The sequence below is a fragment of the Aulostomus chinensis genome, chromosome 11 (assembly GCF_037954235.1).
Source record: "Aulostomus chinensis isolate RoL2024-O1b breed Wild chromosome 11, RoL_Achi_v1.0, whole genome shotgun sequence".
Taxonomy (NCBI): domain Eukaryota; kingdom Metazoa; phylum Chordata; class Actinopteri; order Syngnathiformes; family Aulostomidae; genus Aulostomus; species Aulostomus chinensis.
In genome coordinates, this window is record NC_141330.1 from 20,031,409 (window position 1) to 20,055,013 (window position 23,605).

The window sequence follows — 23,605 nt, forward strand, 5'->3', positions numbered from 1 at the left end:
AGAGAAATCTTTGATTGACATCCTGACTGCAATCAATAATCTTTCTCAAAGACAGCTACAAGTTCTTTTCCACCTGTGGGGAAAGAGACGGAGGCTGGACAGTGGTAGCCCGTTTGAGCTCACTGTTTGTTGGGGTGGGCTGGCAGGAAACTCTGCTGGAACTCTGGGACTGGCTGGGCAGCCCTGCCACCGTCAGGGTGATGGGACTGGTCACTGGAAGATTCCCTCCTGGGCCCACCTGGGAACCACACACATGCAAAATGTATAGAATAGAAAAATGACTGTCCAAAGATATTTCTCGTTATTTAAAGCTGATTGGAATTATTATCAATCCTTCCATCTATGCATAGGCAATAAAAACAATTCTGCTGCTACTGATATGAGGCAAATGTTAAAACCCCTTCCCTACACTCAAAGTTGTGTTTTTGTCCTTAGACCTTTACTGTACAGAGAAGTACTAGACGATTGTTTTATGTTTTTTTATGACCACCGGAACTCAAGACATGACAAAACTGAAGTATGTTTGAAGCTTGGCGGTTTTTTAATACAGCACTTCAGAATGGTACATCTGTCATTTTGCGTCCTTGCTTCCCAATGCCTGTCCCTACACAACGTAGTATGCAAACAGAAAATCATCTCTTGCTGGCTTGCAGTGTTGCTTTCGTGTACCAGGAGGTACGAAGATTTCTCAGTACAGAAATCATTACAATGGCAAAATGAAGACAAAGAGGATATATAGTGGTAAATGACATAGGAGGAAGAGGATGTTCATGGAGGAGGCCATGAAAACAGAGAGGAAAATGAGACACTTTATATTTTGCCAGTCATTCATTTTTATCCTCCCCATTTGAAGTTCCATGTCAAAACATGACCCTGTGGGTCAAGGTAGACAGGAATGCAACAAAACACAAGAATATCGTACGTCACTTACAGGAACCAAAAGTCATTTTTAACCTCGAGTTAAAATGCATCTCTGTTCCTCGGTTCAATTTTAACAATAAATTATGTTACAACAGCACAGAATTCTACCAATTACAATATTAACAAATTTGAATGTGTCAGATGCCGCTTCATCTCAAACCTACGTAATATTGCTTTAATGTCCAGTTGCAGACCAGTTTTCATCTCATTATGCAGAAATTTGACATCTCATGAGTGGACAGCTCCAACAAGAAGCGTGAGGACACATTGAGACTGGATGACTTAAACCACTTTTGGAGGGAGTCTGAGCTGCATTCTGTAGCACTGTAAAGGAAAATGCGTCAACTAATGTCCACTGTCTAGTGAATAGCGGCATGTAGTTCTCAATATCACACACTGATGATTCTGAAAAGCCCATATGAAACAGTTTTGAAAGATCTCATGGAGAATATACTCACCATATAATATACAGTAAACACCATCATCAGAGTGAAGAAAAAGCAACTTGAGAAAATGCTGCCAACTCCTGAATGCTGTTTCAAAGTCATACCAGTGTTTGGGGCTGCCGGTGAGGCAGATCTGTGCTGATTCTTATCAAACAGAACACTCTTTCCTTACGTACCTGTGTAAACACCAGGCCAGGCTGGCCCACTATTTGGCAGGTCTGCAGAATAGACTGCAGGCCATTGGCAGCTGCAGAGAGCTGGTGTGCAGGTATGACTGTGATGGTTTGAGGCACTGTGTGCACTGTGCCATTGAACTGTTTCCTTCTGGCCTCTTCTACTTCCTCAGGAGTCCAGCTGACACCATGCTTCAGCCGCTGAGCAGAGAACCAGACCTGAGCACAGATCAGAGATAACTGACTCCACCAAAATAGCAAAAAAAAAAAAAAAATTTTTTTTTTTATACATTTCAACAATGTATACAAAAAAAAGGAGCTTCTTGTAGCTTACATTCTCTGTTAGCGGTCGTTTCTGACCCCTACGTTTGCCTATATCTACCTTAATCTGCTCCTCTGTAAACTGTGTCTGTGCTGCCAAGCTGCTGATCTCAGCCATGGAGGGGTAGGGAAACTTCTTATATGTGCTGCCCAGTAGAGGGTTGGTGTCCATAGCGGCACTGTAGGAGGGAATGCTGCTAAGAGGAATCAGCAGCTGGGGTTGAGCTGCGGCTGCACTCTGCTGGGCCTGGAAAGCAGAAAGCACCTGGAAGAGAAAGAGGGAGGTCATACATGAGGCACTGCTCAAACTCTGTTTGATAAGCTGCTGTCCTGCTCTTCAAGATGCTGAATTTCTGTCAGCTGCGAGGTTAATGTTTTGCAGCAAACATTAAGGATTTCTAACAGTACGCCAGTTATCCAAAGCCTACCAGCAGTTTCAAGTGTCCGGGCTGCTGCCAGCTCGAGCATTCACTACTTACAGATATGCTTATAATATTCTGATGCCCGTGCTATTTAAATACCTGTGCCAGACCAGCAGGTAGAACCGTGGGGTTTAAAATGGATGACTTCCTCTGCTGCTCTGAGGGATGGCTGACCAACAAGCCACCTCCTCCAAGCTTCACGGAGTCATGCAGCAGCATCTCCATGGTCGTAATTGGCCCCAGAGGAGCCTCGATGGGCTCCTGCTCCCCTCCCACCTCTCTTTCCCCGCCGCCACCACCTCCTCCAAAACCCCCCACCACCTCATCGGCTGACTTCACGGACACAGCGATCCTCTTGGGTTCAGATTTGTTCTTCATCCTCATTATTGGGGTCTTGCTGAGAGAGATGGCAGCTACAGTTGCAGGGTCTGCTACTACTTCCTCGGGCATGTCACTCTGCCGTTCCTGGGATGGCTGGTCACTGCTCGGATCTTCAGGAAGGTTTGTAGTGATGCATTTCAATGACGGGCTGAGGACCTCGCTGTTGCTTTCAGTGGGGACGCTAGGGTCATCTATAATGAAAACACAACAGTCCCTTTGACTAATCATTCCTTTAGTTGGTGTGCATTTCAGGCTTAGAAATGCAACTGCAATGAGAGAGTGATCAATGAAAAAGCCAAACTTACTTGTATCAGGTGGGGTGGGGACAACAACTACTGCCTGATCCAGCCCCTCTGCAGTCGGCCCCTCCTCTGCCACCTCCTTTACCTCTTCTTCCTTTGTCCTTTCTGATTTCTCCTCCACCTCTTCTTGCTCCAGAACATCAGCAGGCAGCACCATGCAAGGTGTGGTCGACTTACGGCGGCTCGACATGATCAAACCGAACTCTGGTAACGTCTACTCAGGGAGAAGAAAGTCTGTGACAGTAGGGTCGAGGCTCACATGTCTTAGATGGTTGTGCTCACATACTCAAGTCCTTGAATGATGTCTTTTCTGGAGTAAGAAACATGAAAGACATGCAAATCTCAGATGAGACATTTGACACACAAGGAGAAAAGTACTTCATCCTTAAAAACTATACCTGCAGGTTGATTATATGGCGGGGAAAATTATTGTAAATTTTTACTTTATTAGGGATGTACAATTATATTGACACACAATCTGACCTGACTCGTCAATAATTCTTATAGGGGTATCAGTCTGTTGTATGGAATTGATATTGTCTCCTGTTTGTTCATCATCTCTTGTTTATGATGAGGAAACAATGTGATAATTATAGCATTTATGGGCTTCTCCATTATTTTTTTCCAAATTCACAATGTATGTTAGAAAATACCAGCCAAATCAGTTTTAAAGGTATTAGCATATTGGTGAAAAATACAATATTGAATGTACATCTCCATAGGATATTTACCAAATATTGCATATTTACAAACAAAGATGGAGAGAGATTCAAGCACTGGCCCCACAGGCCATCAAACCCCTATAATTACCTGGTCAAAGTACATTTTTATTAGCACAAATGTAAAAACACTCAGAAAAAGCAACATAGCAACACATAGACATTACCTTAACTGGGGCAATTAAATATGTGACTAGATAAAAGTAATTATGTAATTACATGATGTAGATGGGTATTATGTAACTCAGGTGTTTTTAAAGCCTGAGATTGTTGATCTGCCTGTAAACAAACCTACATTCACAGTTTAGTTTCTTGATGCTTATGTTGGGTCATCATTATGTTATTTGATCCATTGGACAGGCAAGAGCTCGCTAAGCTAACCTAATATTGCTGTGTTTCATAACTTCAGAGGACACCAATCAAGTGTGAATAATGAATCATGAATGTGACTGCCTGGCACAGACTGCAGAACTACTTATGCACACAATTTTACAATATTCAATCGCATATCATAACAGTGTCATTTTAACAAATGAATAATAATACAGAAATAATGGTTGCGCAATATCGGCACATTATTGGCAGAAGTGTTCAGTTTGTTGGTTTGTTTGTTTGTTTTAAATGTTGGTATTAACATTCATCAGTGATGAGGAAAAATGAATAGGGCTTATGAACTTTTGCCAAATGTTTTGGAAGTAAAGGAAAATGATACTTTTTCACAACATCCACCATTTTTGAGTTTACAAAAACTGTGATTACACACACACACACACGTGTGTGTGTGTGGGGGGGGGGTTTGCCATCAATATCTCTAAACATCTGCTATCAGCCAAATACATCCTTCAATCCGTCATCCACACCTCTTCCTCTAAAAGCACATATCCCAGCTGTCATTGGGCTAGAGGCTGAATGCACCCTGGATATCACATAGAGATTGACAACTATTCACACCTACAGGTTATTTAGAGTCTTCAATTAGCCCAACTTGAATATTTTTGGTGTGTGGGAGGAAGTCGAAGCACCCAGGGAGAACCCACGCAGGCACAAAGAGAACATGCAAACTACACACAGAAAGGCCCCAGCCGGCTGGCTGGTAGTAGTAAAATATCAACTAATGGCAAAAATCCAATATTATGTATCCCGACTGAGAATGAAAAAAAGAAAATATGTAACACTGCTGTAAAATTGGGATGTCTGTGTGACGGTGATAATGCGTTGGTGAAAGCTGGCAACATGGTGGCCACAGGAGGCACCTCCCGGAGTGGCTGGAGTGTCATTTTGTTAAGGTTAATGTTGCACCCTGATCAAGATGAAACTTAAATTGCCTGCAACACCTGTTTTTGATATGAACAAAAATCTATGCTACTGTACAATATATATACAATATTATGCAACTGAATTATCGCCTTACCCTTGTTGTAAAAAAAAAAAAATGAATTAAAAAAAATTTAAGGATGTCTTCTCTCCCTCTTACTGACAAATGAGCTTGTCTGTGTCACAAGTTACTTCCTAAAATAGTTCAAGTCAAGTAAAAGGTAACTGCCTGGGGGCCCACAGGAAGGCTCTGTGTTAATTAGTCTTAGATAATTTAATTGAGGAAATAGTATCTTGTCCTGTTTCGCTGAGGGACCCTGTATCAAGATTTAGTTTTTACACGTTTATTATACAGCCCCTACTACATCCATGCTGTATCAAATAACCACACAGCAAATTAGAGCCCCAGTATTATTCCACTGCAGTGAATGCAAGGATGGTGAGGGGCCCCTGGAGGTCAATCCAACAATTTTAAAGGGCTCACATTGTTATAAACCCAGAATATGAATAACTGAATTGTCATATAGTTTTTAGTTACTGGTTCCATGCAATCTCCACTGCTTTGCATCAGTGTCTTTGTCTATAATGGGGACACTCATTGTACCACAGGTGCAACAATAAATGTGTAAATATTCAAGCCAACTTGTCATTATTTACAGTGAATGCTGGTTACTCCTACTGTGTACAGTCTACCATTGACATCAATTTGCATGAACAGAAAGCAGCTCAGGCATTTACAGCTAGCAATTTTTTATGAAGGTACAGTCGAGGTAATAAAATTAGCTCCTCGGTATCTAGCATGTGTACCGGGTGGGCCAACTAGCCGGGGTTAGCCGGGGCCACTTCATGTCTGGCGGTTAACTTACAGGAACTACAGAAATGTGCAGTGTGTTGCTCCAAGGCTGGCGAGGCGAGGCGAGGACTAGTTTCCTAGGTCTCAGCTTCTGGCTTCTCTGTCGGTGTCCCTCCTTCCTTCCAGCGGCTAACCATTCACACCCAGCCCGGCCGGGACGACAGGAGCGGCAACGTTATTTAGGGTTGTGGGTCTCCCAAACCCAGCGGAGGGAGGCAGACAGACAAACGGACCGCGCTCCCGACTGTAGATGCTGAAAAGACCGGACCCCTCTTTCAGGTTAAATTAAACACCGGTAACGGCTTTGTAAAGTTATAACAACGAAAGCACAATAGTTACATTCACACCGTGACTACTTCTACTGCATTAGCTCGCTGACCTAATTCTCTGACATTTTTTTTACGGCACATTTTTATAATGATCAAACGGCGTCATCATTCAATGTGATACGTCCTGACGTCATTCCTCGGCGACTCTTGGTGAGCTCGAAAATAAGGAAACTTAAATAAAATACGTTATGTTTTATTAAATGGATGTATTACGAGGCTTACAAGTGTATTTGAATGTTTTTCCGAAAGAATGGAGCTGTTTAACACCGTGTAGAGGAGACCGCGGACGTTTTCCCACCAGGCGTTCAGCAAACATGTCCTTACATGACCCGTCAGGGCTGGATGAGAAGCTGCTTGAGGACATGGCAAGCATTCGTTTCGTCTACCTCATCCTGTCATTACTTACCATTTTAGCTGCGTTTTATGTTGAGAGTGCAAAAGCCTTGTAACCTAAAAGCCTTTCGTATGAACATTAGCCATTTTAGCTAGCCGTTCTGTTGCGATGGCCTATAACTGTACCCTAAATAGAGAATGATACACATTGTGCGTGGCTGGAGGAGCATATTTGACAGCGATCAACGTAAATACAATCTTAATTGACATTGTATTACCAGGAAGTGACACTTCGTGGCAGGATTATATGTTCATTATTTCACTTTCATTCGGCAGTCTGGATTTAGGACAGGCGACTCTTCAATGAAAAGTGCATTTTTTCCTCATTAAACCCTGACATGGATTGAGATATTGGAAAAAGCTGGCGTGAAATGTAAATATAATGTAATCTTGTATAAAGTTTATGGTAAAGGTTTAACTATGACACTTAAATACAGGTACAAATCTACTCTCGTGGTGAGCTGGGGCACACAAAAAGGCACACATTTTTAAGGGAAACCAATTTATTTTCATATGAACAAAATAGTTAATATGATGTTATCAATGCACAAGATGTGCCTGTGGATTTCTATGAAAATAGAACCGTTTGCATATTTACACAGCTTTATTTTTAAAAAAAGTCACACTTTTGCTGTAGAAAAGTCAACAGAAGTCTTCAATCTCTTGCTCCAACTCCTAAGCAAATGAAAAGAGAAACAAGACAAAAAGTTATTGACCATGTTTTACTTCTGTGTCATGTCAAATGCCTGTGGTGGAAAAAGCTCATGATGGAATACTCACCTGTATTAAAGCTGTTTTGTTGCAGTCCTGTCTGTGTCTATAGATGCTCTGGCAGAGCAGAGCATAGAGCTTCTCCAGCTTAAATACCTCATAGCCATCAGTCTTGGCTACAACTCTCTCCAAAAGCTCCTGGACCAGCAAGGAAGAATGAAAAAGAGGAATTTAGAAAGGTTGATTCCATTTTTGTCATTTTTATGTCAAATACAAGAGGGAAAAAAGCAAAAAATGAGCCTTGATGTTCAGCTCAGGGGTGTGTGAAGCCAACCTTTAATTTGTCTCTGTTCACTACCAGAGGAGGAGGTTCCTGGTCCAGGATCTTCAGTGCTTTGTCCACATCAATCATCTGCTGCTGCTGCTGCTGCTGCTGCACAGCGTTCTTCAGAGCCCGGGTCATTCGCCTCACAGTTTGCTCTGAGACAATGAAATGGATGGTTCATGCCATCACCACACAGTCAGTATTTCAGTATCAGATTGTGTTAAAATCAAACCTGTACCAGTGTCCTCATCTCCTCTGACAGCCCCACGATGGTCTGTGGTGGAGGTCTTCGATGCTTCCACCTCCATAACTTCTGCTCGGTTGTTTTGCTCCGCCTCCTCTGTTGCTGCCTTGCCATTTCTCTCATTCTCCTGTCTTACAGTTTCACGTTTGTTTGTGTGAGTTTCACCAGCCTCCTCTGTGATGGATTGTCGCAGGTTGTCTTCCTGTGTCTCAGTGTTCCTGTCCTTGTTAGTGTTCACGGCAGTAACCTCACGGCCCTCACCCCCTCCCTCGGTCATTAGCTTCCTCTCCATCATCTCTCCTGCCTGATCTGTGTCCACCTTTTTATTTTGGGTCTGGTCCTCATTTTCTTTTTCAACTACAACAACCTCCTCTTCAGCTATTTGACTCCTTCCCTCCTTATTGTCCTGTTCCTTGATGATGACGACCCTAAAATCCTCTTCATGAGCTGCTGCAGGCCCCATCCCTACATCAGCCACCATCTCATCTTCCTCCTCTCCTTCATTCCCTTCAGCATGCTCTGTTGTTGTTCCTTTCTCTGTCTCCTCCTCCTCTTCCTCCTCCTCCTCCTCTTCATCCACATCTTCTTCTTCCTCGTCTGAGCCTAACTGTGCTCCATCTCTGGAGACATGAAGAGATGTGGAGGTCCTCTTTTTTGAATAGATGCCAGCGGACCAGCGACTTCGCCGACGTTTCTTCTTCTGAGCTAGAGGGACAAAAGGAAAGTTTATTTATATTTCTACTTAAAGGATTTTTTTTTCAATCAACAGCTCTTTTCACCTGTGTTTTTAGGTGTTGAAGCGGTAAAAGCAGGTGTATGGGGAATGAGAGCAGCTGTGGCTCTGGCCGGCTCTCTTTGTGGGGTCATGTCAGTGCTCTTGGCCTCAGCAGGAAGTTTGGGCTGCTTGGGAAGGACATGATAGAAGGATGGAGCAAACTGTGTGGTGGAGCAACCTGTGGTAGTCAAAGAATTACAGCATAAAGAAACACTTTAATCCCTCAAAACTAAGCAAATGCTTTCTGAAACTGACAGGATGGATTTAACTAGTTGCTCCTAAGGAATTTTCAACAAAAGCAGAAAAAAATATTTCTATGAGAAGCTGACAACCTTAAAATGCAAACTAAACTAAATTTAGGTATTTAAAATATATTCATATTAAAAATAATACAAATATTAAAATCAGTCACCTGACAGGTCATGTATAACAGGGAAACAACAGAATGCCACTGATATATGACATGAAAACAAACAAGCGGTCCGGGGAGCGAAGACAAAGCTGATCATATGACATCGGTCTTCACCTCTGTTGCTGCGTGACTCTTTAATCTCCTCACAAATCTTCTCAAAATTTTCATCCAGTTCTGATTTAATAATGGCATGGACAGTGTCTTTCAGTGCACACGCTCTGTGACGAATCTGGCGGTCTGGAAGAAATCACACACACACGCACGCACGCCAAAGGCAAGTTGACTGAATCTGAGCAGAACTTTTCAGTAATCATCCCAGGATACATATAATAACTACAATACATTGCTAGATGTGTCAAATAGTTCGATCAGTTATTATATTATATTGATACATGCTATATTCTGCCGGAATGTTCTGTCATTGAGTGAGATCCACAGTTGGTACCTGAGGGGTCCCTGTCTGGGTTGTATTCAAGGGCATTCTGCCAGATGAGATCCACATCATAAAGAAACTCTTTGACTGTCCGGTACCCATGGAGGTCGATCTTAGAGAGAACTGTTGACAGGTCCATAGGCTGCTTTATCACCTCTGCATAATCTGGAACCTAAAATGTGGGACAAAGGCTCCTGTGAGGTCAACTCTGAAGAGATAGGGTTGAAACATATCTTGACTTTGGCACCCCCTGGTGGACGAATGAAAAAAAACCTGACAGGATTCTCTGTTTAAAGATAGATTGTTTCAAGTGAGGCCCCCTAGGGTATAAATTCAGGGAAGAAAATAAAACAGAGCAGAGACCTCCTCTAAATCCACAGGCTTGGTGAAAGCCTTAAAGCGTTTATCTTGGGACAGACGGTTGGTGACATCGCGCAAGAAGAGGCGGAGCTCTCGAAGGGTGTCTTCCTCTTCCTCCTCTAGTCGTTGAGCCTCCTCTTTTGTCAGTTGACGTGGGGGAGGTGGAGGGGCCACAGGGAGCACCTCTAAAGAGTTGAGCACTGATGAGAGAGAAGAGATACACATCTCACACAGACATCATACACACTGTCAAACTGAAGTGCTTTATTTTTGTGACGTCATAGTAAGTGGATTTTGAAGGAGTTTGCTTTGGTCTTATTGTGTACCCTGACATCAGTGTCTGAGATCATTTTGGGTATGAACAATGAACGTCGATTCTCAAGAGACACAATTTCATTTCACACAACACACACAAACCTAGATCTGGGTTGTTGTTTTTTTAAAATCAATTTCTCACCAGCTTTCTTTGTACAGGCAGGGGCTTTGGCAGCCTGGTAGAGGATCAGGTCCTCAAAGAAGTGTTTCCTTTCTCTGCTGGTGGGGACTGGGACATGGAAAACCTCGTCATACTCCAGCCGAAACAACTCCTGAACCTGCAGCAGGAGAGGTGAGAGGTGAGGGAAGACACTCCTAAGAATGTGTGAGTCAATCCTGTGTGGCAGTCTTCAATCAAACACAGATTTGGATACCTCCGCGCTGAGGCGGCTGTACTGTAGGCTGCAGGTCGCCAGTAGCAGTATGGGAGCGAAGGCAGGGATGGAGTCAAGGAGGCTGAGGAAGGTTGCTCTCAATGCAGGACCCACTGTTTCCCACCACTGTCCGATGTGAGGGATGTACAGGATACTTGGAGACGTCCGCTTAGCTTCAACAAAAATCTGCAGAGCATGTGACATGGAAGAGTCCATAAATGAAGTGAATATTTCCAAAAGCTGGACACAATTAGACTGAAGAGAGATGTAGAGTAGCAGCGCAATAAGAGATCAGATGGTACTCGACGGTTCAGCTTTAGTATGCCTGTGTTTAGGGAATGTTATACGGAGGATCATCCATCATTAGTTTAAAGTATATGAACTGAAGCTGATATGAGGGACACAATATGACAGGGGAACACGACATGTTTTAGGAAGAAAAGACAAGCTCAATCAATCATCATTAAAAAAAAGTTTGACAATGATGCAAATGTAAACATAACCACATTTGAAGAATATAGCTTGTTTCAATATCAAATGTGTCAGTAGTACATTTTTGTACCCAGGGACCATGGATAAAAAAGTGGTGGGGCCAATGAGTGGGATAGGTTGATTGTGATTGGTTTGTTACGTTCTCCGCGGCAGCCATTTTGGCCAGTGACATTTACTGAAAAGAACACATTGAATATGACAAAGCTGCCAGAACAGAGAATCCCGCCTTTCTAGCGACTGGATATATCTAATCAGTTGCTCTGCTACTGAACATGTAAATCAGTGTTGTGACATTTGGTTTACCTGAGCACAGGTCTCTTCTGGTGCAGTTGCAGTCGCTCCAAACAGCACCGCCACGTCCAGTGTGTACACTGTGAATTTCTCCAGGGCATGTAGGACAGCAGGAGCCAGGTGGGAGCTCTGCCCTGAGCCTGGTCGACCCTCCAGAAGCAGCCTGGGCCGATAAGACGTCGGCTGACTCAACACACTTCTGGACGTGGAGATAAAACGGAGTGATGCATGAGCTGGTTGGAAACGGATTTATTTTTCTGGGAATATTAAGCACTTCTTATGTCTGGTTGAGATCAAATTAAACTACTTGCAAATACTACAAGCTTAAGGTCCAATACAACTGAGCAAACACTTCAAAAATGTTACTCACTGTTAATTTTTTTTATTCGAAAACTGTCAGAAAAATACTGACGGATAAAAAAAAAAAAACACTAATATCTAAGCCACCTGTGGAGGTTGAGGAGCTCCTTGTCAGGTGCTGGTGTGAGTTGAGCGTTCTGCACGCTGCAGCCATCCTCATCGTCACTGAGCATCAGATCATCCTCAGACAAATCACAGGGCTGATCTGAAAAAATATACACACAAACCAGCAGTGATTCCTGGGGCACGCCACAATTTTTACTAGTTACCACAGCAAATACAGGAACTCAAGATCTAATTTTGGAAAAGTGCCATTTTAGACTAACAGTACCTTAGTCAATGTTTCTATCGAGAGGGAACGTGTTACTACACAAGCTTCCAGACATCTCACACTCCCAACTGTGAGACTCCGGTGTTATCTTATACTTCATTCATTCTTATTTCCAGGGTTGGGAAATCCTAAACTCGCAACCCATTTTTTTGGCATTAGCTTTTATGTCTGTTACTTTCTCACTGCTTTCAGACATTTCTATAGATATTGTGAAATAAATGCAATGATAGGGTGGAATTTAACTTGGGTTGTTTGATTCTGGAGAAAAAAAGAAAAAATACCATGATGAGAGGGACAATTATTAATGGATTCTCTGACCAAAAATGACTTTGTACTCTTCCTGAAAGAATTATCTGTAATAAGGCTGCTGATGTGTAGATGAATAACAAGAGCAGGTTTAGATACAGTAATTATGAAGATAAGAGAATATAAATGCATGACCATGATCAGGGCAGATGAGGGCCAGGATAAAATAATCCAAAACAGAAGAGGAGACCTCTAAGCAGGACTGCACCTCGTTGTCTCTTCCTCTTAAAGCCCTGTTCAGCATGTGGGAACACTCTGCTGACAGCGTGGAGGATGTTCTGCAGGGCGGTGCCCAGTAGAGGACGGATTGCAGGAATTAGAGCCTTGGCAGGTGACACGACAGCCCTAAAAACCACCATCAGGAGAACCATACTTATTCAACTTCACTCCTTAACACTGATTCATTACGAGTCACAACGATCATTTTGGTCATTACCTCTGGGCAGCAGGCACCATCTTGGACATGGCGGACATAAAATCTTTGTTTGTTATGGTGATAGAATTAACATCAAGCACAAGTTTCTGGGATGAGGAGTAGATTTGTGGATAGCGGCGCCGAAGTGCACACAGTGCTGCTTCTGAACACACTGCCTTGATGTCTGCACCACAGTAACCTTCGGGGTAAAGACACACAAATTATTTGTAAAGTAAATGAAGGGAGAAAACTGCAGAAATAATAGTTATTTGCAATACAAATAAATTCCAGTAGATTTTACAAATCATAATCAAAGGGGGGGATGGGGACATTTAACATTTGCAAAATTGTAAAGCAGATAACTATAGTGAAGGTTTGCAAGATGATCAAGCGTGTATTTTGTTGAGGGGTTAACATGCAAACATACCAACACACTTATCTGCTAATTCTGCCAGAAACGCTTCAGAAGGGGGAGGAGTCCACTGTCTTGTATGGATCTTCAAAATGTCCTTCCTCGCCTGTCATACACAATAAGATCAGGACGTTCACGGCAGTCTTTAAGATTTTCATGAGAGAAAATTTCATTTTTGTAAATACTGGCACAATTAAATCACAAACATTTGCCTTTAACCACCAAATCTACATCAGCAAATTGAGCCATTTAAAAGGCCAGCAAAGAATCTGTCACAATAGGAGATATTCCACAAGTAAAGGTGCTCCCATTGATTGGACACTGATCAGCCAGGGTCTAAATAATTAAATTGGCCTGATCAGACGATGCAAGACAGAGATAAAATTGCTATGAGCAAAGTGTGTTTGAGGGAAATCATTCTTTCAGGAACAATAGAAAAGAAATTTAACACCACAACTCGCATCAAGCTGGTCAGATTGATGAGCAATTAGAGTTTTTGGAGGTCCCGTGAATCTGTCGTGTTCGAGCAGCAGTATTGTTAATGTCAGTCTCCTGCACAGCTGCCTGTTCCATCGGCAACGTTTCACCTGCTCTGTTTCGTTATCCATCTCAGATTTTGCTGATTTGGTCATTGTCTCTTGGTTTCTTTGTTATCTCTGTGTATGTGGAGTTAGTGGTTACATTGCAGACTTCTCTGCCTGTTTTTACATTGGGATTCTGCACATGGTGTTGCACTGAGAAAACTCAGTGGATTCACCCTTTATTTCGCTCTCAGGAACTGAATTAACTCTTAATTAAATATTAACCAAGCAGAAGCTACTAGGAGAGAGATGCAGTGGTGATGCTCCAATGCTGGCCTTTGAATAGACAGTTGCCCGTTAATTATACTTCCTAATCTAGTCATTATAATACTGTGTTAAGAATATTAAATGAAATGAATAATGCCACATGATGAATAGAAATCTTCAAATAAACCCAACAACCTGTGCTTGGTAGCAGCAGAGAGTGCTTTCAGTGATTTGCCCCGAAGATCTTGATCGGAGCAACCTTACCCATAAGACAGTCTGTCTCTCACCTCTCCGTCTGGCAGGCCAAAAAGGAACTCCCTGTCGAAGCGTCCTGGTCGTCTGAGAGCTGGATCGATAGAGTCCAGTCTGTTTGTGGCTCCGATCACTACGACCTCCCCTCTACTGTCTAGTCCATCCATCAGAGCCAGTAGAGTTGACACGATGGAGCTACAGAGACACAAATGGACTCCCTGTATCAAAGAGGAAATGACCAATCCACTGAGTCACACTACAAACACATGAGTGCTGCTCACCTGTGGATCTGGTCCTGTCGGCTGGACCTGACTGGAGCCAAACCATCAATTTCATCAAAGAAGATGATGGATGGGCGCATCTGGTACGCCTAAGAGGAATTCAATACAGATTCAAACCAAATCTTAAATTATCTGCATTCTGATGTCCTCTCTGGATTAAAATAGCAATCAATGTACAACAAAGGGCTTTCAGAAGTGTTGGAACTTTTATGAGGTGGGTTTACCTGGTCGAACAGAAGCCGAAGCTGTCTCTCAGACTCTCCCACCCATTTACTGAGGCAATCAGCTCCTTTCCTCATAAAGAAAGACACCTTTCGCTCCCCCTGGCTGCATTCGTTGGCCAGCGCCCTGGCCACCAAGGTTTTCCCTGTTCCTGGAGGCCCATAAAAGAGGCAGCCCCTAAAAAAAAAAAAAAAGATAGCTTCGTGACAGATGAACATATGATTAGGATTAAGTTGCAGTTTAATTAAAGCCTGAGGCAGAGGTGGATTAAGAAGAACAAACACTGATGTGCATAATTTGCAGAAGCAAGCAAGAGGGAGGGAGAGAGAAAGAGCAAGAGAGAGACAGAAAATATGTTAGCACATTTACTTTTTTTCTATTTGGCGATGTCAGGAATGAGCGCATACTCTTAAAAGGAAATGCAAATATAAATTAATACAAAACTAGCTGAACATGTTCATATTTGCCAAGCATCAAAACTTGTTCACAAACAGACTGTTTACCTAGGGGGCTGGATCTTGAACCTCTCAAAGACTTCTGGGTAGAGGAGAGGGAAGACCACCATCTCCTTCAGAGCGGAGATATGTCTACTCAAACCTCCGATGCTGTCAAAGCGCACCTGGATAACATCGCAAATGGTGGGATTTTACAAAGTTGTCTTGTTATCGTAACTGCACACCTGAGCCGAACGAGCTGTACAGTTATGTGGTCATCCATGTTGTATCTGCAGGAACATATTCTAATAATTTAAATCTAAATGTCACAAGTACTTTGGATATAAAAGATGATGCACCTGGACACATCGCCACTCTTAGGTATCAGAGAACTGCAAGTGCTAGATTTAGGTTTAAGTCACATTTGGGATCAAATGGACATTTAAGACTCCTTACAGTCCTGTCTATTTGCATTGGGTCCACATCAGCGAGGCTGGCTCCAATTTTCATCCGGTCCTTGTGGATTCCCAGCAGGTCTTCTTTAACTAAGTTCATTGGCAAACATCTGCAGAGAACGGATGTATTTGGTAAAACCATAAACACTTCCACAAGATTATCTTGATCTTGAATACACGCTGTACTGTATTTAATACACGGAGATGCTGATTCTAATCCCTTTGTATACAAAGAACACGACTGGTAGAGGAAAAAGGGAAAATTTGATTAAAGAACAACTGAAATAGTCTGCGTAAAAACACTACCATAGAAATGAATGCTTTAATCCTTCGTGGGCTCCTACCTGTTAACGGACCTACTCCTGTTCTTACTTCTCCTCCGCTGGAATTTCTCATCGTCTGAAGAAGAGGATGTGGAGTCGCTACTGTGGATGGCATGTCTCCTTCTGGGAGGGCAAATGATGCAAAAACATGAGCACTAGTCCAATCTCTATGGTGAGCATCAGTTACTAATATTAACCTGAGGACACACAATCTAACATACAGGTTCTAACCAACATGATTGCCTGTTTAGAAAGTACAGTTTTAAATATTAAATATTAGTGTAGTCTATGTTGTCCCGGTTGTTTGAGGGGCCCGGGGTCATTTGACCAAAACCTGACTCATCTCTGAGCTTGGTCTTAGAGGTCTGACTTCCCAGCTGTCAAGAAGAAGCTGGAGTGTCATCTCAGTAACACTGACTGCGCTCTGGCATCCTAGGTCCTCTGAACCCAGAGTCCAAACTTAGCACCATACTTTCTCAAGGCCATAGCAATGCAGACGCTCAGTTTGACCTTGACTGGATGAGAGGTTGTTGAGTTTACTGAATAAAAGACCGATATTTCTTGGTATTATAGTTAGATAAATAAGTGTAAGCAGTAACACAGGAGGGCCTGACACACTGAATAATACTAATGGCCCTCATTTATCAAACAAAAGTATGACAGGAAATGGGACACACAATCTTTCCCACACTCATCTCAGCGTTATCAATACGGATGTGAGCAGATGCTATTTTCAAATCTAGCGTTCTGTCTCAGATTGTGTACAGTTGGAGAATTGTTCAGATGTCACATTGTAGCTGTACTTCAGGACAGACAGCTCTCTTGGACCAGCAGAGGGTAGGGGGCAGCGACTACACACTGGAGAAAGTTTTTGACATGTCTGTGGGGTTCTATTAATCGTATATCAAAACATCCACTGCTGCCTGATTGATGACAAAAACCCTGTTGACCATATAGCAGTGAGTTCAATCCAACTTGCACGTTCCCACCTTCCACCTTTAATTTCTCTTTTTAATGATGTCACATAAATCTAGTTGGTTCACGCGATCAGGTGATGTGAAGGTTTCAATCTCCAGGTCAGAAAAGCTCCTCTTCTCAGCTGGAATATGCTTTTCTATGTCTTAAACTCGAGGTGCGAGTCTTCTAAAACCAGAATATATCGCGGCGTTACATTTAAATGACGACTGTTTTCAGCTGCTGCATTTACTAACAGCAGGTCATTCGTGTGTCGTGATCAGCGAGGAACAACCAGTTTAATAAATCACACTTGAATCCGGTTTTGGCGGCACGGTAGTGCAGTGGTTAGCGCCGCCGCCTCACAGCAAGGAGGTTCCGGGTTCGAGTCCCCGCTCAGGGGTGGGATCTTTCTATGTGGAGTTTGCATGTTCTCCCCGTGTCTGCGTGGGTTCTCTCTGGTACTCCAGCTTCTTCCCACCGTCCAAAGACATCAAGAGAGGACGAGGCTGATTGATACTCTAAATTGACTGTAGGTGTGATTGTGAGTGTGAATGGTTGTTTGTCTCTCTATGTTGGCCCTGTGATGGACTGGCAACCTGTCCAGAGTGAACCCCGCCTCTCACCCATAGACGCTGGGATAGGCTCCAGCCCCCCCGCGACCCTTACTAGTAAGGAATAAGCGGAAGACGACGATGGATGGATGATCTCTTTTTATTGCTTTACGTTTCTGCGTTGTTGTACCGTTGGATAATCAGCTTTGTTCTGTATGTATATTTTTTAATAAAACTTAGAAAAAAAGCAAAAAAATAGGTGTACTTGGAAAAGACGCAGGAGGATTTCAGCGCTGCTAAACCAAAAAAGAAGACAGGAGACTACTGAGACTGCTGGGATAGGCTCCAGCCCCCCCGCGACCCTTAATAGGAACAAGCGGAAGACAATGGATGGATGGATGGATGAATCCAGTTTTAGGATGACTTGATCTCACGCTCATGCCGGTTTGTACACTAGATTGAAAAATGAGGGCCATTGAGCAAGAGAAATGTGGAATAATATCTACTCCTGCCATGGCTGAAAATTGGATTAATTGAAGAAATAAATAAATTAAAAAAGATGTCACTTTTGACATAAAATAAAAAAATATATATATTGACTGACAGAAATGGAAATTCGGGACAGAAAGTTTACTGTTAGAGTGCATTAAAATCAAGATCCATTTTTAAACTTTTGAAATGGTTGAAGCCGGGACACTTCAATCTATTATGTAAACTAATTAGAACAAATGTATTTCTTGATATAGTCTAAAACAAAGTCAGCATTTTAATAAGGCAAAAAACAAAAACAAAAACAGAAACAAAACTACTCACCGTTGCAATATCTAACATGTGCTACCAAAATATTCCATCTGCCACAACCATGTTATACATGTATCAATAAAAACCACAACAAAACTAATCAACACCAACAAAAGTAGAGCTGTGAGGATCTTACCTCTCAGAACTACTCCTGAAGGTTGGTGGAAGAGGATTAGAAAAAGAAGCAAAAGGGAAATTTTGGAATGATTTAACATGTAAATATGATACTAGTGATGGTCAAATCAATAACTTGTTGTTGTTGTTGTTGTTAGAGGTCATTTCTGTGTAGCTGTGGAGGAAGTCAAGGGCTCCAGACAAACGTTTTCCACAAGTAGCACAGGCTGTAGGTTGTTTGAGACCCAGAGACAGCACAGTGCTATGGCTATCAAATAGGTGGCTGGAAATGCACAGGACTAAGATCAGAGACCACCTTGGTAATGTTAAAAAATTACTTGACTTTCTTGTGTAAAAGTAGTCTCAACAACAATACATGTTCTGAATAGAGAATTCAAGAAGATGATTATTATCGGGATTACGTCTCCAGATACAGAGTAATGTCCGGACCAGAGGTGTAACATTACCAGAAATATGGTAGTCAGAGCCGATGTGACTGAATGTACATGACTGTCAGTATCTGTCGTTATACAACGGCATGGGTATCAGAATGGTCTGCAACAGAACCATAGAATCAATACTTGCATAACTGCTGTGGCTGGTGCAAAGCCAAGGAAGAAGTTTATAACGAGGGGAAACTTAATTATTCTTATCATCAAGACAACTATTCAGCGAAGTAACCCAAGAGATACGCCTTATTTTACGTTCCAACTCTTGGTCAAAATGTACCACTTTCAGTTTCAAGTCTGCAGCAAGTTTTGTAGTGCAGAGGAGGCTGTCGTTTCACGTTGCGAGGAGGACTTTGAAAATGTATACCTTCAGGGTTTGTTCCAGTAAACCAAACAAGTCCTGTATAAGTCGCTTCCGCCAGGTGCGTCATGTGTTACACTATGATGACTAACTGGTCACAGTCTGGAGCCCTGGACTTCGATGGGTTAAAAAGCCATGTTTTTCTTTTTTTTTATTTAAAGTGTCCGTGTCTGTTCCGAGATTATTGGTAAAATGTGTTCTAAATGCAACAGTGAGCAAAATTGGTATACATATTTACCAATTACTACGTTTGCTATCTGGATGCATTATTATGCAGTATTACAGAGACAGATCCTGGTGTATTTTAAAGCTCAGCAGATGCTGGGTGTTACTAACCGGCTGGTTCTCCTCCTGTTGTAGGGGCTCCTGGGGGCTGTGGAGCTGAATCGGAATCTGCGTCTGGTAGGAGATGAGTGGTCCTTGAAGTAAATGCTGCGTTTTCTGGGCTCTCTGGGTTCTGGCAAAACAAAATTGAGTTTCCTCAAACTGTTTAATTCAATATTATTGGAATTATTCAGATGCTGTAAGGGGTTTTCCAAATAGGAACCTATTTTCCCACCTTTTACAGCATAAACGATTGACAGGGCCAAAGTCACTAAAATGTATCCAGTATGACGTCCACTAAATTTGCTTGTTTAAACACGTAACTATCGTTTAAGCAAGATACAATAGAAATAGTCAAATTACACCAAATTAAAAAGAACTCTGTTTGAAATGACAAGTTTTAGATATTTTTTTTAGTACTTCAAAGCTTCAATTTTCTTGCTCATCTGCCATTTATAGAAAATGCCAACTGCTGTACTGATCAAGTTGAACAGGAGCAGTACCATCCTGCGGGGCCTGGTAGCGAACCACAGTCTTTCTCTGTCTGAAGTCATATCGCCTCTGGTTTTCTTCTTCCTCATCCTCCCCGTCCTCATCATCATCTTCGTCATCATCTTCTTCTTCATCCTCCTCTCCATCTTCTTCCTCTTTATCATTCTCATCTCCTGCTGTGAATGAAAAGAAATACTTAGTCGAGAAACTAAGGTATGAAAGAGCCAAGTGCATGAAAAGCAACCACTACTGTCTTAAAAAGTTTAGAACACTGAATTCACAATAAGAGCCGCATTATCAACAACAGCTCTGCATTTTAACGTGTGAATTATGACACTTTTACTCTACAGCTTCAGTAAGATTTTTTTTAGCAACAGTAACTGCGCCAATAGACCGTGTTTTTCTTTTAGCAACAACTGTCCCTTCAATCAACTGGAAATGAAGACGGCCACTATTTAACACTTGAACATCAACACTACATGTCATCTCGTCATAAAGTGACAAGAGTGATACAAGATTCTGTTGAGCCGTTTTTAGCCAAAAGATGATTTATAACTGCTCCATCAGGTAAAGTTGAAATAACAGGATTTCCAAAATGAAGAGAAAGAGAAAGAAACATGACAGTGAATGACAAAAAGTTTTATTTACATCGTTAGTAACTAAATTTTAGAAATAGATTTGGTTGTATTGGGCCACCTGTGTCTCTGTGGCTGCTCGGGACAAAGGGGAGATGATTTTTCCTGTTGTATTTTGTTGATCGTTAAGGGATCATCAAAGCTAACCTGACAGAGTTAGCAGTTCAAGTAAATAAATAACATGGCATTTTGAGATGAAGGTAAATAAACAATGTGTTAATTATATCTAATGACTTAGTCATTTACCTAACTTTAACTGTGTGAGGCCTGTGAGATGCGTCACTCTGTAAATGTTTGAATTTGAAACTTATTTTGGGCCTGTGCTCCCTCTTGCACACTCTCCATCAGCTGCTCGACACTGGTTAGCATGATTGTATCGTACTCTGTGGAACTCACACTGTGAAAAATAAGGTGTAGCTGTGGTGTTTCTGGCTGATCAGCAACATGTTGGGCAGGTTTGTTCATGTGTGTGTGTAGATAAGGCATCTTACAGCAACATAAAAGCGAAAAGGGCAAAACTTGACATGTCCATCCAGCTGTCACGTTTTCAGCACCACTGATCACACCTGAAGTTAGGACTCTAAATATTCAATGCTGGACTGAGAAATGAATATCGACCTTCAAAAGCCTTTTCCACTTGCTGGTTTGTTTTAACTTTGATTTGCTCAAGAAGGACGGCAGAAAATACAATGCAATAAAAAGTTTCTAAAAACAAAACCATGCTTAAGCATACGTACAACGGACTTTTTCAAAGTCAGAAAGAAAAAACTATTTCTTGTCCAATATGTCAAATCAATTACAACATTTCCCACGTATTCATTTATTTGCGGCGAGCTGCGACAACAAATACAGTCTGCCACATTTTATTGTCTGTTTTTTGAGCTGCAAATCTCATTCTCACCCAAGACAGTGCACCCGTCAGTGAATAAGCATGACACTGTATTCTCCTATACAGTAGATGATTATGTGGATTTAGTCCAACAGTAAAACCAACGAAGAAAAGGAGAAGCAGAGTAGTGTTGTTGATTGTTCATTTAAGACTGTTTGACTAACCAGAACTTTCTCTGGTAACAGCTGGTTGGTTTCCATTCTTTAAGAGAGGATGAAAAGTAACCTTAGCTGACAAACTGAGAAAAACTATTGGAAAAACACATTAAATCAACGTGTGTGTGTGTGTGTTGACAAGTTTGTAGTAGCAGCTCAATACAAGCAAAGCCGTTAACACAGCTGCATTCTTTAATGTCCAAGAGCAGAGCTAACAGCACAGGCTAATCTAAGTTAGCTAATGTTTATGCCTGCGCTGAGCTTCTGCTTCTTTTGTTTAGCAGCTGCGCTGCCTGTGTAAGTTAACAAAGCGTAAAAGTTTATGTCATACTCTGACGTTTGATTTTTGCTTCCTCAACCAGCTGAGAAGTGAAAAGTATTATCAGACTGACGAGTCCTTGTCCTAATGTTTCACCAACCCGAGATGTTTGTATTTTATATTGTGATGTGTTCAGGAACAGCTCAGAAAGCAATCCTACTAACTCTACCACTAGAAAAACAAATTGAAACAATGTTAATATCAAAAGTTAAATTAAGTTAATGTACAGTGAATACATGGCCCCCAAAACCACAATTAAAATGTCACTCTGTGGGAAACACTGAAATAAGGACATGATCAGTAGAACACCTGACTGCTAACATACTCAGTGGGTGCAACTCTACTTACCAACATTAAAAATGATGTCTGCACTAAGAAATCCTAAGCAAGTTCATGAAACAATTTCAGCCTTCCATGTAGTGAAATTTAAAAAAAAAAGAAGCATTCAGCAGAATGGATCCTGCTTAGCATATCTCCATATTGATTTCCGGCTGTGTGCCTGTTCACCATCATGCGCCTCACCTTGGTTCTCCTCCTCGGGGTTGTTACCCTCCACATTGGTCCTCAGAGACCTTCTTATTCTGCCTCTTGTGTACACCCCCAGCTGCTCACACAAGACACATCTGTTCATTAACTGTCTGCTATAATTACGAAGGCTTGTAGCAACGACTAAATCTACATATTGGAAAGTCGTCCACTAAATGGGTCATCATCACCTGTTCTTCAGGGTCTCGCTCCCTGCTCAGCCTGCGTCTCATCTTCTGCATGTCGTCCATCTTCTGGAGGACGGCCTCAGCAGTGCTAGGGGGAAATCGGAGGAAGAATTTATTGCATTTTAAAACACGATTGTGTCATATTGTTATTCACCAACAAGGGCTCCTTTTCACTTGCATATGCAAACAAAACATATTCCTGCACAAACCTGAAAAAATATTTAAGAGCAGTTGAAAAAATATATCAATGTTAATATTTACGTCGGCACATCTTAAACACAATATTTTCACATCAGTAACACATCACTCCGAAACTTTCTTCTTTGAATCCTCATTTCCATCAGTTTATAAGCATAAGTTGCCAAATTACATTACTTGAGTGTAATTTGACAAAGTAACCTGTGCTCATCTGCCCACAGAAGACCCAACCCTGGTGGGATCGAATGGGTTTACAGTATCAAACTGACTCAAATGTGCCAGGAGTAGGGATGAACTGATTATTGGCCGGATCGAGTATCAGCGCCGATGTTCTGCATTTTGAGGCATATCAGCGTCAGCCTTTTTAAGAAATCTGACAGCCGATAAGAGATCAATTTAAAACTGGGTTATTGTGGCTCTGATGCAGCCGCACCTCTCTGTCTGCAGTCACTACTCTGTCTCCAGCATTGCCCCACCCACAGCACCATCTGATTGGTGACCCCTGACCACAGGGTAACAGCCAATCAGCAGGGAAGGCTGTCCATGCACAGTGCTTACACACACCGCTGTTTATTTGTTTAAGTTTTCATTTGACTTTACAAGACATGCTGCTGAGCCTGGAAGCTTCCTGCACTTTTTATTAAAATTTTTAAAACAACCACGTCTATTTTTTGTACAATGTTGAATAAACATATGCTCAAAGGCATTTAAACAAAGTTAAGTGTTGGAGTTTGGACTCAAAATTTTGATGCCAATATATTC

At 41.9% G+C, this 23,605-nt stretch overlaps 2 protein-coding genes and 1 long non-coding RNA gene across 11 annotated transcripts in view; 1 reads left to right on the forward strand and 2 right to left on the reverse strand.

Moving 5' to 3' along the window:
• The window catches only part of zhx1 (zinc fingers and homeoboxes 1), a 21,878-nt gene extending 15,572 nt beyond the window's left edge, over positions 1-6,306 (reverse strand). The window contains exons 1-7 of one of the 2 annotated variants that reach the window (XM_086218995.1): positions 6,192-6,265; positions 5,866-6,105; positions 2,970-3,276; positions 2,383-2,855; positions 1,923-2,126; positions 1,544-1,759; positions 74-238 (exon numbers count right to left, since the gene is read on the reverse strand). In XM_086218995.1, the coding sequence (XP_086075121.1) occupies positions 74-238; positions 1,544-1,759; positions 1,923-2,126; positions 2,383-2,855; positions 2,970-3,156 (1,245 nt within the window). In that variant the 5' untranslated portion in view covers positions 3,157-3,276; positions 5,866-6,105; positions 6,192-6,265. Of the gene's footprint in view, positions 1-73; positions 239-1,543; positions 1,760-1,922; positions 2,127-2,382; positions 2,856-2,969; positions 3,277-5,865 lie in introns of both variants that reach the window. The other variant, XR_015118584.1, reaches the window with a different exon arrangement.
• LOC147253724 (uncharacterized) lies at positions 5,969-14,072 on the forward strand. 2 transcript variants are annotated; one of them, XR_015118586.1, is made up of 4 exons: positions 5,969-6,331; positions 6,431-7,524; positions 7,647-10,448; positions 11,345-14,072. It is a non-coding gene; the product is annotated as an uncharacterized LOC147253724 (long non-coding RNA). The 2 variants fall into 2 exon arrangements; XR_015118585.1 differs by having other exon boundaries at positions 5,969-7,524.
• Positions 7,071-23,605, reverse strand: part of atad2 (ATPase family AAA domain containing 2) — a 41,119-nt gene continuing 24,584 nt past the window's right edge. The window contains exons 5-30 of one of the 7 annotated variants that reach the window (XM_086218990.1): positions 22,649-22,733; positions 22,455-22,536; positions 19,946-20,107; positions 19,455-19,575; positions 18,331-18,345; positions 15,907-16,008; positions 15,564-15,672; positions 15,177-15,292; positions 14,676-14,850; positions 14,452-14,540; positions 14,206-14,365; positions 13,146-13,236; positions 12,740-12,917; positions 12,494-12,648; positions 11,754-11,871; positions 11,319-11,505; positions 10,524-10,709; positions 10,292-10,427; positions 9,838-10,034; positions 9,487-9,646; positions 9,156-9,278; positions 8,634-8,807; positions 7,843-8,559; positions 7,620-7,765; positions 7,355-7,483; positions 7,071-7,249 (exon numbers count right to left, since the gene is read on the reverse strand). In XM_086218990.1, the coding sequence (XP_086075116.1) occupies positions 7,217-7,249; positions 7,355-7,483; positions 7,620-7,765; positions 7,843-8,559; positions 8,634-8,807; positions 9,156-9,278; positions 9,487-9,646; positions 9,838-10,034; positions 10,292-10,427; positions 10,524-10,709; positions 11,319-11,505; positions 11,754-11,871; positions 12,494-12,648; positions 12,740-12,917; positions 13,146-13,236; positions 14,206-14,365; positions 14,452-14,540; positions 14,676-14,850; positions 15,177-15,292; positions 15,564-15,672; positions 15,907-16,008; positions 18,331-18,345; positions 19,455-19,575; positions 19,946-20,107; positions 22,455-22,536; positions 22,649-22,733 (3,946 nt within the window). In that variant the 3' untranslated portion in view covers positions 7,071-7,216. Of the gene's footprint in view, positions 7,250-7,354; positions 7,484-7,619; positions 7,766-7,842; positions 8,560-8,633; positions 8,808-9,155; positions 9,279-9,486; positions 9,647-9,837; positions 10,035-10,291; positions 10,428-10,523; positions 10,710-11,318; positions 11,506-11,753; positions 11,872-12,493; positions 12,649-12,739; positions 12,918-13,145; positions 13,237-14,205; positions 14,366-14,451; positions 14,541-14,675; positions 14,851-15,176; positions 15,293-15,563; positions 15,673-15,906; positions 16,009-18,330; positions 18,346-19,454; positions 19,576-19,945; positions 20,111-22,454; positions 22,537-22,648; positions 22,734-23,605 lie in introns of all 7 variants that reach the window. The other 6 variants (XM_086218994.1, XM_086218993.1, XM_086218989.1 and 3 more) reach the window with 6 other exon arrangements.